The sequence below is a fragment of the Numida meleagris genome, chromosome 5 (assembly GCF_002078875.1).
Source record: "Numida meleagris isolate 19003 breed g44 Domestic line chromosome 5, NumMel1.0, whole genome shotgun sequence".
In the NCBI taxonomy this organism is placed as follows: Eukaryota; Metazoa; Chordata; class Aves; order Galliformes; family Numididae; genus Numida; species Numida meleagris.
Genome location: NC_034413.1, coordinates 29,652,241 through 29,667,916, shown reverse-complemented (window position 1 = coordinate 29,667,916; position 15,676 = coordinate 29,652,241). Strand labels below are relative to the sequence as shown.

The 15,676-nt window shown below is 37.7% G+C and overlaps 1 protein-coding gene across 9 annotated transcripts in view; it reads left to right on the top strand.

Annotated features, from left to right (window-relative positions):
* RTKN2 (rhotekin 2) overlaps positions 1-15,676 on the top strand; it is a 40,883-nt gene that overhangs the window by 12,841 nt on the left and 12,366 nt on the right. For 5 of the 9 annotated variants that reach the window (XM_021399448.1, XM_021399446.1, XM_021399450.1 and 2 more), the window contains exons 4-10: positions 342-395; positions 1,271-1,388; positions 3,006-3,206; positions 7,631-7,725; positions 9,276-9,382; positions 10,359-10,490; positions 10,793-10,873. In XM_021399448.1, the coding sequence (XP_021255123.1) occupies positions 342-395; positions 1,271-1,388; positions 3,006-3,206; positions 7,631-7,725; positions 9,276-9,382; positions 10,359-10,490; positions 10,793-10,873 (788 nt within the window). The remainder of the gene's footprint in view (positions 1-341; positions 396-1,270; positions 1,389-3,005; positions 3,207-7,630; positions 7,726-9,275; positions 9,383-10,358; positions 10,491-10,792; positions 10,874-15,676) is intronic. The other 4 variants (XM_021399447.1, XM_021399451.1, XM_021399452.1 and 1 more) reach the window with 3 other exon arrangements.

The following is a 15,676-nucleotide window of genomic DNA, read 5'->3' as shown; positions in this document are numbered from 1 at the left end:
TTCAGCTTATGTCTTTGCGTAATCATGGACTAAAATACCTCTCATAACTATGTTACATTGCCACTTCTGAAATGTTACTTTTAGATATTTTCCAATGAGATTTAAAATAGTCTTTATTCTAGCATGATTTATAAAAGAAAATGACACTTCAAATAGAACTAATTGATAAATTTGATGTTGATAATAAAACTGAAATAGTTCTACTGTTCATTGGGTAGATGGCCCTATTGCCTCCAGAACAACATGATAAGAAAAAAAGAAAACTTTGCATTTAATTTTGTTCACTGTTATACGGTATTACCTATAATTTAATTTCCCTTTTTTTTTTTTTCCTCCTTTAGATATTCGAATACCATTAATGTGGAAAGGCTCTGATCACTTCAGCAATAAAGAAAGTATGTAAGATCTAACGAACTGCTATGATAAGCAAGTTGTTAAGCCTGTAAATTGAAAACTAGATGGAGAAGTCCATACTGATCTAAATCCCTTTTTTTGATCTTTCAGTAGATCTGTTTTACTCTGTTGCATGGTAGCTCTCAACTTGAAGTTGTTGGTTGTAGCAAGTTGAGAAAGTTCACATTTAAAATCCAGCCTTTCTAGAGGTGGACCTCCAGAGGAAGAGTAAGGATAACATTATTAACTAAATAGCTGAGAAACTTCCAATTAAACATGATGATGTTCTATCTCTCATCTTTGCTCAGGAGAGTAATATTGGAGGCTGTTTCCAGTGGGAAATTTAAATGAAAGTTCTCTATTGCTTTTGAGTGGATTATTGGATAGTCTTCAAGTACATGCATTTTGCTGTGTCATGGAGATTAACTCTAAATCTGTTCCAGCTGTCACCTGGCATTGATTTCAGTTTGATTTTCAAAAGGGTCAGAGGGGCAAAGGCTGGCAAAACGGTCTAATCCTATATAGTACGTTCATAAAATGATACAGACTTTAGATCAATTGTTTCTTTGCCTTAAATCAATTTTATGAAACAAAATTACGTTTCTACTAACATTTCTGATGTTGTTAGCACAAACTGCCACAGGTTATCTTGCAAAAAAAGAAGTTGAGCAGAGGTGGGTACGTGAATGTTGAACCTATGCACTAGCTTTGAAAGTTCAACTGTCATAAAATCCTATAATGTGAAATTTAGGGTGGGAATAATTTGAGGGCAGTTCCTTAGAGGCTTGAATTACCATTCCTTCTATGTTGTTTACTGGAAGCACTTAGTATTGTGATGTGTAATATGCTAATAAAACGTTTCTTTGGCTCTTTCCAGAATCCCAGCGCTATGCAGTGTTTTGTTTGTTCAGAATGGGAGCTGAGGTTTTTGATACAGAGGTGGCAATTGTGGATAAAGCAATAACGGATATCTGTTTTGAAAATGTAACCATTTTGTGAGTATAACTTATCTGTGTTGAATGAAGTACAGATATCCCTGTCTTCTTTTGAAAGTGGATGTGATTATGAATATGATTGGCTGGGGTCCTCTAAATTTTTCTGTTGATTTCAGTGGTTGGTGGATTCCCGTCTCTGGAAGGCTGGGGTTTTTTTATGTACATGATGATCGTGGCAGTAGATACACCACTTGAACTTTATTAATTTCAGGGTTTTTGCCATGCTGAAGCATTTTTCTTTAAATAAAGAGATCAACATGTAGCTCAGGGACAGAATTACATCAGTGCTAAAATCTGGAAGCACTATAAAAGTGCACTTCTGTAGGCATGGGTGTTACACCCAGTGTTTTAACTATTGCTGTACAGCAGGCTGTGGTCTCTTTTGATGTTCCCCAGAGTCACTGTTCTCTTGAAATCAGACAATTATTTTCCACACCTCATGTTCTGTTACGCTCATATGAGCATATGCTACAGCTACAACCCTCATAGTTGAAGAATACTAGACAGGAAATTATTCACTTATCTTTAAACATAGAATAGAAAGTTGTTCACATATACTTTTCTGTTGCTTTATAAATTTTTAAGAGTCTTGAGAGAGACTTTATTTCTGTGAGGGTTGTGTTGGTTGTTTTTTTATGTTTGTGTGTGTGTGTGCTGCTTTATTTTTTTATATTAGCAATTTAGATTCAGTCTCCCGAGGAAGACTGACTGGAAATCTAGAACTACTGAAAACTTTAAATCAAGATCTTAAAAAGTGAGTAGTTGAGAGAGCGTGGATCTGTAAATCAAACTTTCTTTTTTAACACTTGCTCAAGTTTAGAGTAAGGGCAAGGATTTAAATCTGCTTCTTAGAAGATACATCTGTTCTTGGAGAATTTAATGTTATGATTTTCTGTAAAATACTGCAGAAAAAGCACTCAAAATTCCCTTGTGTGCCTAGAGATAAAAAAGAAATTCTTTAAAAGCCTTCGGGATAATTTCCTTATGAATATGTAGTGAAGGATTTGTACCAGAAAGATGAGGTTAGGCTTCTGGTTTGATGACTCAGCTAGAGAACATGAGAGCTGGTAGAACTGAAAAGAGACAACAGGGTGTGGGCAGAAGAACGCAGCAGCAGATAGATACTATGAGTGACAAATTTACTGCTTGTGAGTGAGGTAGGATTTTTTTTTTTCCACTAATACAAAGGGGGTGGGCGCAACAGTTCAGTCTGATTGGGGATCATAGGAATGAAAGGTTTTCAGTCGTGTTATTTCTGCATAACAGTAGAGGGCAGATTGAAGTGTGCTTACACGTCTTGCCTGCGTATTTCCATAACATGAGTGGTGTGGGTTTTTTCTCCAGTTTTTAACCTAAACGTTGAATTTCCTGTTTGCAGTTGTTTATGGTTTAATTATAACATCCATCTCATGACTTCAACACTAAATTACCACTGTGTACTCTAGTCTTTAATTCTATTTTAATGTATGTCTTTCCATGAGTCTGATGTAATTCCTTCCCTTGATTAGCAGTATACGTTATTTAATAAATACATTGTAGCGACAGCGTTCCTTGGCTGGGTGCTCGATTCACTAACAAATGCTCTGAAACTTTCTTCCTCCCACCCCCCCCCTTCAGTGATGAAGCAGGACCAGACTTCCAGGTGAAGGTTGAAGTGTATAGTTGCTGTACAGAGGAGTCTTTATATGTAGCAAACACTCCTAAGAAACTAGTGAAGAAACTTAAAACATCCCTTAGCAAAGCTACAGGGAAGAAACTCAAAGCTACGCTGGAAGAAGACGGCACTGAATCCATTTTGTTCTCTGACCCTGTCATCCAGTAAGATATACTTATGGGTATTCTGGTTTTATTATACTTTTTAGTAGAAATAGACCAAATATATTGTCAATATTTGGAAAATTGCCAAGAACGTGATTATTTATGTACTTAACCAGGTGGAAAAGAATTTACATTTTAAATAGGAAATGAGAAAGTAGGTGTGAATTCCAGCTATGTAGCTCAGCCTTGGGGCCCAGTTCTGATCTTTAAACGCATGAGTAAAATTTATCTTTCTTCTACACAGCTGGTAAATCCACTGTTATTTGCAAACTCAGGAATACTTTATTCTCTGGTTTAGTCTCTGGAGAAAATCAAGCTTGTGTGATGTGTCTGCGTCCTTCCATCTACCTCTCCTCTTCGCCTTTCCCATTCACTCCTTCCCCTGTGTCAATTTTGCACAAGGGAATTTTGCTCATTCTTTACAGAACGGTAGACATTTCTAAAAGGTGCAGGTTCTGGGAAGTAACAAACAGCGGGGTGTGGGCCAGGGAAACCTCTCTTACAGCCTTTCCCCTAAAGAAGTTGATAGGGCTGTTGTGCTGTGCTGCTGCTGTGCACACGGGGGCTGTTCCGTTTGCTGGCTTTTCAGCAAGTCTCTGGACTGGCTGGGGCGTTTTACGCTTACTTGCCGCTTAACAGGAGTTTCCTTAATTGGCTTCAGCACAGAACATTTTGAAATGACTTATGATTTTCCATGTTCATAGGAATAAATGCTTTTCTCAGTAATTCACCTGTGTTTCCTTTTAAAAATGATCTTAAGTCTTTCATGTATTTTTAATGAAGTGAACTGCCTACTAATATTTCCCAGCTCCTTTAATTTCATTGTGATTTAAGCAGTACAAGTACCTAAATTGTAACTACTGCAAAATAGATTTTTAATTTTTTTTTAAGAAAATAAATGTTACAAGACATTGCTTTCTTCTTTTTTTTTTTTTTTGCTGATGGCTGAGCAGCAGAGAGTCTATGTCTAATTTTTGCCATGTTTTGAGAAGAGTCTTAGTCTTGCTTTGTATGTCTATTTGCCTGGATTATAAAAGGAAACATTATGTCATAGTTCATCTTTGTCAAGCTAATATTACTATGTACTAATATTAGTGTTTCAATGAAAAATACACATCCAAGAGATCTTAGCCACAGAGCAAAGCAATTTTATCGCTAACTTTACAGTACGTCCCACCTAATGATGGTGTTTTTTCAATGTGCATCATGCCAGGTGGATGTGCTATCCACAAGCTCTGGCTGGCTGATGACATGCTACTCTTAGATACAGTTTGCTTCAGATATAACCACGGGCCTGTTTGTTGTCCGTGCTCACTTGAACGTAGATCATCTGTCTTTTAAGGAAGAAGAATCCGTAGTCCGTAGACAGTCCTCACTGTTGTCCCCTCACTTGGTGTTTGCTTTAGGTTTCTTAACTGTAGTTTGCTGTATTTTACTTGCTTCCGTCTTGAAGTTGGATTTTCTTTTTTCTCTACCATAAATCATCGTCTCACTGTGGCTGTTACTTTCTTAACAAAACTGAATTACTAGTGATGTGTTTACTAATGGCTTTGCTAGGTGATTAAAAAAGATTATTGGGAAGAAATGTCTTACTGTAGGCTGAAAATAAGTTTTTTTTTTTTTTTTTAATATAGCCTCCCCTTGAGATTTATATTATTAAGACCTCGGTATGTAGCCCTTAGAGGTGAGAAGAGTGCATCTTTCAAGTTTTCTCAAAGAATTATACCATTCCAGCCTGTAAAATTAAACCACAACAATAAAAAGGGAACTTGTTGTATTTTATGAACACTTCTCCTTCGTAGATTTCATTTGTATTGGCCTTTTTCTTCTCAGAGCATGAAGGCTCCCCAGCCTCTTAACTTATTGTAAAAGCTTGATGACAAACTGTTTTGAATGGTTGCTTTATTTGTTAATATCAGCTATGTTGATATTCTCTCTGCTCTTAATTATCTGTTTTCATTTTTATGCAGTCTTTTGCCCACTTCATTTTTCTGTTGTTATTATTGTTATTGTATTTGTCGTAGGAGAAAGATATTTAGTGCAGGTATAGTACTGAATTCCAGAAGTTGCACTTTGGAGACGTGCGTGTTCTATTAGCTGGCAGAACTGGCCTACATGGGGACTTGTTGCTGTTGCCTTTCATGTATATGCCCTCTGCTGAGCTGGAGATAGGGTTTCTGTATCTTATGTTTGAAAATTCACGTTGATATTTTGCTAGAAGTACACGTTCTAATCTAATGGCCTCATTTTCATAGTTGGGCTCCTTTTAGGACCTGATGATTATTTTTGTTTTTAACTTTTATTATATAAGATGCAATTGGAAGTTAAGCATATTAAACATTTTTTGACTTGCACATCCTCCACTCTGTGTATCTGGATGAGCGAAGTAAGATAGGGATTTCTATCCTTAAAATTAATATTCAGGAACAGGTTCTGGAATCTGAGCTGTATTAATTGAATACACATTGATAGGAGGGATGAGATAGTTACACCTTCCCCCCAGTGTCTGCATTTCAACGTCAGTGCTTCTGCCGCTTGGTGGGTGACAGATCGAACTGTGAGCCTTCGCCATGCTGTATAAGATGCGGTGTGCAGATTGTTCTTTGCTATGCAGAGAAGTGCCATTTAAGGCAGTCAGCTAATTCTGTTACATGCATGGGCAAAACATACTCAATACTCCTGATTAGCTTGTTAAATATAAAATATAGTTGCAGATAACTTTTATAAATTATATTGAAGTTGGCTGAAAGGGATGACTGTTCTGTTTTAAAAAGAAAATGTTACTGGGAAGCATATTTTAAAAGTGAAGTAGCTGTTTTCTTGGCAAGGTTGTTGTGGCAATTAGTCATGCTTTAGAAAAAATAACTAAATCAGCACAGAAGTTTTATCTGTGAAAAGAAACTGAACTACTTAGTGCCATTTAAATAGAATGGTAATGCTTAACTGAATAGCAAAACATAATCAGCGGTGAATCTTTTGTTAGGGAATGGTCTACAGGGAATATACACAAATGTTGATGAGTTTTTGTTCAGACTCCCCTCTAAATGTTTTATAGCAGTGGTTCTTTGCCCAAAGTGCTAGATCATATTTAGTTTTCTATTTATTGCTTTGAATTAGATGTACAACAGACCTTCCTGCTAATCTTACTTTTGTCTCCTCTCTTTCGTTAGGGTTAGGGCTGGGTGGGCATCTGCCTGGTTCCTCTGCAAAGATCTTAAAACTGTGCGCCTTTTCTGCTATTAGGAAAATGAACACTTGGAAAGTGTTACTATTTATTTTCTAGCCACGTCAATTCAGTAGTGTCTTCCCACTTTTTATACCACTAAGCTATCTTATGCTGTACAGAAGGTATTTTAAGGATTTTATGCTTGATTCTGTCAGAGAAAGCAATTAGTGATTCTAAGTGGTTTGTTTTCGTGTGAACTTTGTTTAAACTGCCATTAGCCAGGTGGAATTCTTACTGCATTGCTAGACTGTAAATCTGTTACTTTGCCTTAAGAGTATTTGGGGAAAAAGGTTAAACATGTACCAAATTTATACTGGTTTATTCCAAGAACTGCATTCCACATGCAGCGTGCTGAATTGCAAATGTGATTTTTTTCAGTTTTTTTCCCCCCTAGGCAAAATCTAAACCAAAGATACAACACTGTGATACCCGTAAGCACAATAAGTGAAAGAGTCCTTTGTGCTACAAAACTGGTTGTAGGATTCCTACATGGATTTCTTTTTCTGCATCCAAAGAAACAAACTACTGGATACTATTCTGTATAAGCGTGTGTGTGTATAACCAACTTTTATGAAGAACAGTCTACAGTCAAAGCAAAAGAGCAGAGCAGCCTGGAAATGCAGTATAAAGATTTGAATTTTTGAAACTTGTGTTTTCAGATAAAGTTCATCATCTGTTTTTCTGTTGCCTGTAGTATACGTTTTTGAACTCATTTCTGAGTTAGGGCTAGGAATAAAAGCTACAAACCTATTAAAAGTTACTTGGTGTCTGAATAGAGAAGAGAGATGCTTTTAGCGTCCTCGGGCTGCAGGAGCTTGAAAGCGCAGTCCTTATGCTTGGGTTTGCCAGTGGCAGGTAGATAGCTGGAGGGACTGAGCTGATGGGGCTTCGTGGCGCTGGCCTGGAAGTTGTGGGGTGGGAGGGAAGTGGAGGTGCTGTGCAGGAGGTGAGGATGTCGGAATCAGCTGAACATGCTGTGGGGCCGTTCTGGTTTACAAGGAAAACCGGAGATGCCAGTGTTCTGTGGGAAGGGGCTGGGGGTGGCAGCCTGTGGCCACTGACAGGTGCTGCCTTGCATCTTGGCATGTCCCCGTAAGCAGATGTGTTATTTCAGGCACCCCTAGCCTCTCTCTGATTGCTGTCTGAACAACACGAAATGAAGAAATGACTTAAAATGTGCCTTTTCTTTCACATTTAGTGGAGCAAAGTACAGTTTACTGGCGTATACCACTTTGGGGCTGGAGAGTGCTGAGGACAGTTTCAGGACACACAACCTTAACATTACAGGAAATGGTAAGTACATATGGTACCAATTTAAGGAAATAAAAACCCAGTAACATTTTGCATTTCTCTTGTAAACTAAAGAGCTTAAAGAGATTATTTTTCTTGATACTTAATATAGAACAACTTAAATAAAATATTCAACTGTTCTAAAACAAGCATCTATACACAGCTGAATAAACTATAAGTTGAGTACAGTTTCAAGTCCAGATGAAAATTTAATTCATTTGGGAGTTTCTTCTGTTATTTGCATCTTGATCTTAAGTGAGTTGTACCCATATATACAAATTGTTTCCCCCTTTCTCACAACTAAGGAAGGGTATCGGAGCGAAGAACAGCTTTTTCCTCTGTAGTCAGAACAAAAGTATATTTAAACAAAAAAAAAAACAAAAAACAAAAAACAACTTCATTTGAGCTAGGCACAGGACAAAAATGTGTGCTTGCAGTTTGCCTCGACTGCTGTATTTCAGCCCTGGGACAGCACAGGTTGCTGGTAGCAGTAGTCGACCAGGATGCTAACTTGGGGACTGTGATTATACTGCAGCTGAAGGCGATATTTCAAGAAACACAAGTACAGTTCTTCATATGTCATCCACTGTTTTCTAAAAGTATAGTACTTTCTGTAATCCACCCTTCAGTCCACCTTGTTAAATTAAGATGTGGGACTTTGTATTTCACTCACTTATGGTAACTTCATTTTTTACATGGGCAAGCTTGACCTGAAAGAGAATTTAATTATTTACACTTCATTTATTCTGAATAAGTACAGATTTGAAGATTTATGGGGCATTTGTTTCTTAACAGGTTAGAATAATTCTGTGTGTCTTTGATATTTGTAAGCCATTATTTATTACTATTTTTTACTTCAAATACTTTTTTTTCTTTCGTTAATTTGCATAACATGCTCTGGTGGGGAATGATATTTTGGTTCATTACAAGCATTTCTAAACCGGTGATTAAAGACAGAGTAATGTCAATGCAAGCTTGCATTACCTGCTTCTAATTACAGAAGAGCATGTTTTTTACATGGCAGAGCTGAGCAGGTTTTTGCTAATTCCTTGGAATCGTGAATATGTCTCTAGTGCTCAAGACAAGGTAGATACAAATTCTAATTCTTAAAAGCCAATCTGAAGCAAAATGCTCGCATGTAAGAAGTCACGTGCCATGATGGGAAGGGCTCAGGGATCCTGCTTGGATGAGGTAGCCAATGTGATTATCTTCCAAGGTGTTAGCTGTGAAGTGAGATTTAGAGCTTTTTTTACTTACAGAACAACTTGTTCTTGCAGAACAGTATCTCTGTTTGTACTCGAAATTCTTCTAGAACTTCTGATGATTTTTAATAAAAAACTTACTGAAGACTAAGAATCAGTTTTACTTTAATCCTACAGGATGAGATCTCTTTTTTTACATGTAAAGAATGCTTACTCATATTCATGATCTGAAAGTAAAAATGAGTATTAAAAGCTAAACTGTATTTATGGGAAATATTCAGAACTCTTTGCCTTTTATTTTTTTTTAACCTCTATTTCTTTTTTTCTCCCTGTCTGGTCTTTTTCCCTCAGAGGAATCTTCTTTTTGGCTCCCCCTGTATGGAAACATGTGCTGCCGTTTAGTTGCTCAGCCTTCCTGCATGGCTAGAGATATGATGGCAGGATTTCTGAATCAGCAGGTAAAAAAAAAAGTCTTGCTTGTGTTTCTGTGCTCCTCTGGTAATAGTCACCAACAGTCCGTTGTTAAAACATTTGTGTTTTTCCCACAGTGGTTTCTTTTTACCTGTTCTGCCTGGAGCGAGGGAGGAAATCTCACAGTTACTGTTTACAAACAGTATCTTCAGTGGCTAAGAATCAATCAATCAATGTCTTCTTGGTGTGCTTATCAATAAAACTATTGGGGCTGCTAGATACAGATCGAGTTGTTTCAGAATCTGTTTAGCCTGGTACTTAATAGCAGCAGTCCTAATGGTCTCTTGGCTCTTACCCTTGTACGTACCGCTCATTGTCTCAGCATGGTGAACTGACAGGGGAGCAATAGTTAAACTCATTCCTCCAAAAGTGATTCATGTTGGCTTAGTTTCCTTCTCTATTTTTGATTTATTGCACAACCAAGTAAACAAGAAGATGAGAGCAGAGGGCCAAAGGGCCTTGGGCCACCAGTCAGGAGTGCCACATTGTAGGCTCTGGTCTCATTGTGAAACTAAAATGCATTTATGAACGCTGTTCAGAAAATTATTTTGAGGACACGGAGATTCCAGCCAAATATCTTTGAATGTACCACATACTTCCAATGTTAAATACTCTTTTTATTTCTTCTGTTTTTTACTTAATGTAGTTAATAAAGGTGGTTTTTTTCCTTATTGTAGGCACCAGTTCTAGGCTTCGTTCTGTGTGAAACGGCAGATTCTGTATTGTGTCATAAGACAATAAATCTGGGACAACTGTAAAATGCCAAAAGATATTTAAAAGTATTGGTAACATTTCAAAAACCGTTGCTTCTGAAGCATTCTGCAACAGAAGGTCTTTCTTTTTGGAAAGAATTAATTCAGTGTGGATAAGTTTTGATCATGCAGGCTGATTGGTGTATACCTCGCAGTGTGCTCTGAATCTGTACTTTTTGTCTGGCAATTTCTGACTACTACTTCCCTTTAGCAAATGATAGGAAATCTAACCAGCTGGAGGAGGCTGTATTGCGTACTGAGAGGTGGAAAGCTCTTTTGTTATTACTCACCAGAAGAAATTGAAGCTAAAGTGGAGCCCGCATTGACAGTTTCCATCAATAAGGTAAAAATGATCATAGGTGGGTTTTTTTTATTTGCTCGTGTTTTGGTGTTTGTTTTGGTATTTAGTTATTATCTTGAGAGAGGTTATTTTTGTTTTAAGACACATACAGTCATTTGGGCTCTAAGCTGCTTGTATGCAGAAAGCTTTGTAGTTAGGGTGTCAGTGGGAAATGCTGCAGTGAAATTTCCAGTCGCTGAATATTTTTTTGCAAGGGTGTTACATTTCTCAGCCGCAGATGTAAGTTCCTTCTTTTGCACTAAACTGGTTAACATAAAGGTAAAAAGGATGTTGTTTTTCTTTAGGAAAAGTGTGACTTGGTGTATGACTGTTCCATTCCCTACAGTCCTTCAGCAATGTTCCGGGAGGCTTTTGTTCTCAGCAAGGTGAAATTTTAACAAGAGCTTTTTGTTGTTTTATTTTATTCTGCTACAGTCTTAATTAGAGGGAGAACTGGAAAATTGCTCAAAATATTTTAGTGTCTTAAAATAAGCTGCTTTTCTTAATACTCGTTTTGTACAGGGCACGGTAACTTTAGAAGTTTTGTTCTCTATGATGGTATTACTTCTGTTTTTCATAGTCTGATAGACAAAGTCTGGATTTAAAACTTAACATTAAAATTCTTCTATTTGACTAAAGATGCATTAAGTATTTAATTTTAAACAACTATTTATGTGTTCAATTTATGAATGTTATTGGAAGGACCTTCTAGAATGGAGAGCATTAGAGTGAACAGATGCTTTTAAAAGCTGTTTTTGTGCAGTCATCAAGAGTTAGTATCACATAAGGATGAGCAGAGGAATTTAATGTTGTTTGCAATTGGCCTAGCTGGATTCATCTTTCATAAGCAGACAGAAACATTTGGAAACTGTGTTAAGCATGGGTTGATCTGGATTCTGGTGTTGTACTTCTGTGGCTGTTTGATGCCAGCACTAGCTCGGAAAGAAGCATTCCCCCCACCCAGTCGCTTGTTCTGGCTGCTGTGCTTTATGCTGGGCAGGCGGTAGGGCAGCTGACTGATGAGCTGGACTAGGGAACTGATGTGAGTTAAATTAGCTCATCTTGAGGGGAGGAGGAGGAGGACTGGGTTCAAACATGCTTCTCCTTTATACAGTCTTTCATCTAGATCCCTACATGACCACATGAGTGCTTGCGTGGTACAAGGAAGGAGCAAGGGCAAGACTGGTGATGTACAGGGCCATAAAGTAGCAAAGAACTGCTTCTTACAACAGCCATATCAGCTCTTGCTGGCTTTAAAGTTTCTGAAAAATATGATCGCATATTCACCTAGACTAAGTCTTGCATAGAAACCAAACATTTAAGCTGGAGATAACAATGTAACCTGCTTTTGTGTGCTAACATTTCATGTGCTAAGATTTAAATCGATTACTTAATTAAAAACACGTTTCTCCTCGTGTCTTGTATTTTAACAAAGTCATTTTTCTTCCAGTTTAGGTATCTATGTTTAAACAAATGTTTTGATCACAATATATATATTTGAGCAGTTTTAGTTGCACACCTCTTCAGTCACTTTTAATTGCACCAGTTGAACTTCATCATCACTGTATTTTCCAGTTGTTCACAACTGGTCTGTTAGGAAATGGTAAGGCTTAGTAAAACACGGAGTGACTAGATCCATATTTTAAAATGTGAAAGAAGTATTTTTGAAAATTGTCAGAATCTCTGTCTATTCTTTCCTTAGGGGTTGCTGTTTTGGTCTATATCCTTCTTTTGCTTTTCCTTTTCAAATAAGCATAGTCTCCTAAGGGGTTTTGCTTTTCCAAGTTACCAGCACACTTAGAGTCTAAAATCCAGCTTTTAATGGGAGTCTGTCTGCATGTTGTCAGATGATCTTTACAGGTAACATGTACAATGTACATAAATAACGTGTATTACGCCATGTTGCAAAAATATCAAGCTGTTGGAAAATATGACTATGAATCCTTCTTTAATTTAAATTAAACCCAGAAAGAAGAAAGGAATTTAAAACATATTTGGATACTTTACTACTTAAACAGCTTCTCTTGAAAATAATATGATGGCTGTGGATTTTTTGATTCTTTTGTTGTGAAACTTGTCTTGTGACATAAATGAAAACGAGCTAATCATATGGGCTTATCTGCTCCGTGTTGTTACTGAAATAGCAATTTCAAAATCAAAGCTGAGGTTGAAAATCAACTCTAGATGTTCTAACTAAAGTCTCTTCTGGTTGCATGTGATATTGTTACTTGTAATGTGAAGCTGATCCTCTCCATGTAATTGAAAGATACTTTGTGAAAAGTAATGAAGTCATATGGATTTATGAGGAACTCTGGAAAATAATCATACTGATAGTCTTATTTCCCTTTGAATTGAGACTTGAAGAAGCCATTAAGACCACCAGAGTCATTACTTTAACTTCAAATGACTTCACTGCTACCGCTGTTGAGCAATAATAGTTCTGCAGTTCCTATTATGCAAGTGTTACTATTATTGTTCCAGCTAAATGTGATTATAACATATTATATTGCACAACTAAGTAGAGAAATTATATTTTCTCTAGCTGGAGAAAATTAGCTGGAATCCAACTTGAACAAGGAATATTCCTAATGGACCGATTCCTATTTTTTTTTTGTTTCTTTGTTTTCTTTAGTTTTAAGTGAATGATAAAGACTTTGCCTACACCTGATAGTTCAGCAAATTGGGGTATGTGCCAGCAGTTCACACTTACTGCTCAGTATCCTGAATACATACCCTAGCTGTATCCTCTTCATGAATTATAGAACTTTCTTTGTGCATTGTATGCTGGAAACTTCAGGAGCTCTGGGACATGGCTTCTAATTCATGTAGGCCCACGATTTCCTTCCTGGCATGTTTTGCCAGCACAATCTTTGGTCTGGTGCCATGTGGTGCAGCAGGCCCAGAGCTATCTCTGTGTTTGTACTAGCTGCGGTGGTGAGCAGGATGAGGAACAAGGGCTTGCAGCCTTTGGTTGCTAAGTTCTTGTTGGAACGTATGTTTTGGGCTAGATCAGGTAGAGAAGTTCATTGGAAAATGTAGCGCTGGCTTTGGCAGCATAACTTCATAGGGGATCGTGCTGCATTTTTGGGAAACTGGGAAGTTCATCTTGGGACTGAAACAGAAAGGTATTAAGTTCTTGGCAATTTTAACATTTAGGGAGCAGGCAGTGCAAGCAATGTTCACTGCGTATGTCAGGCAACTCCAGCACTGGTGAAGCAAGGGCAGACCTGAAAATCAGTGTTTTGTGCAGTACTGTCTTTGTCCTACTGGCTGGTTTAGATGAGTGTTCACAGGTGAAAACATATTGAGAAATCAAAGATTAGTTAAATGTCCCCAGATATCTGGCATCTTCTGTCATGTTGCTCAACTTCCTTCTGCAATTGCTTGAAAAAGATTGTGTGTACAGGCAGGAAAAGCAGATACAATACTTGGATAGAACATGGTGGACCTTGTAACACACATGCTCAAATTGAGTCACTTGGAAGCTATGCTTTATGGCTCCCTGGTGCTCCTCAGAGTGCTGGTTGGTGGTAGATTCAGTCTTACACTAATATTTTAGAAAGCCATAGTTTTACATTTATCGAACTTCCCTACTTGCCTTTAAACAAGCAAACAACAAATTACAGCAGGAGCCAACGATTATATTTTGTTTCCAATGTTGTTTTTGTTTCTTGGTAGTAAAATCACAAAGGAAGACTGTTACATGCGATTTGGTTTGTTTCATCTTACAATAGGTCTACAGAACTGGATTTTTGACTATTCAATATTTTTCTCAAGAACTGTGATTTGTATTGATGTCTTAAAATGATCTTTGTAAACTCTGCTCCTCAGTGCTTCAGAACTGGCTCAGCGGTAAGGGGCTGCCTCAGCAATAAAAAGCTTCTCTCTTTTATTGTTTTATTTTTGTTTAACTCTGCTTAGCAGATGAGCTTTCCAGATAAGTTTTATCAGACAAAAAGAATTTTGGATTTGAAAGAGAAAGATATAAATGAAGACTCGGTATTTACCTTATGCTAAAAAGGTTCCCCACTTACTTTCAAAGCAAATTAATCTTTTGCATGTAGAAAGGATGTACAACTGGCCGCAGCCTTCCCAGAGGAGTCCTTTGAGTTTCTCTGGGTTCAACTCAGTTTCTCCTACTCCAGTTGGCTGGTTGTTCTGGGCTTTACAAGAGCAGTAACAGAGTTGGTTCCGTTGTCTGGGAGATTGTGAAAGGTGGAGCAGTGCTATGTATAACATGGTACTTTAAGGCAGTTTACTTTTTATTTCTTTTTTATTTTTAAGAGAAAGTGGGCTTGTGGTGTAATTCACCCAAGCTTGGTATATTCATCAGCCCATTACTGTAATGGCATCTTGTATCACTCTTTAAATATTCAAACATCAGGTATAGATTGTTGCTTGAGGATTTATCTCCTTTGAATAATAACGTAGTTATGGGATAAAACCTGCAGCAAACATCATTAAATAAACTTGTGTGTATGGTATGCTTGAAGTTCTTACCTGTCAAATGTTAATCTGTTTGATTTAATTTTTTGCTGGTATCTATGGTTACCTGAGTTAATGGGATACAGAGCACTTATGGATGAATTACTTCATCTCCTATTTTTAGACAGAAGAATTTAAATGAGCATATCCATCAGATATGCTACACGCAGCTGTTAGTATTTCAAACGGTTACTTCAGTAATGCATTGAAAATCTGGGGAATATTCTTGAGAATAATTTTTGTTTTTCTGACTATCAGAACTAGGCTTATCCCCATGGGATCCAATGTGTAATCTTAGTTTCTGTTGGGTTCTATCCGACATCTGTAGCACAAGTTTGACATCTGGTTGAATAGTGTAATAAGGAAGGTAGCTGATCCATCCCCACTGTATTTTAAGGTGTGTCCTGAACCTACTTGGAGATCAGGTTTGCTGCCCACCCAGCCACTGAACACACTGCTGGCTGTAGCTGTCGGCTTCCTTCCGAACGCGCAGTGCTCTGCATGCTGGGGACACCCTTGCAAGGCACAAGGGCTCTGCGTGTTCTTAGTGCACATTAGGCAGCTCCCTTTCCTGCCAGTCTCTGGGGCTGCCCAGTAGGGTGCTGCCTGGTTCCCTGCCGCTGGAACTCATCATCCCATCAGGATTTGGGTGATGCTGCTCTCCTGGATGTGCTAGTGTTGTAATAGGTCTTTGCTTGCTCGGT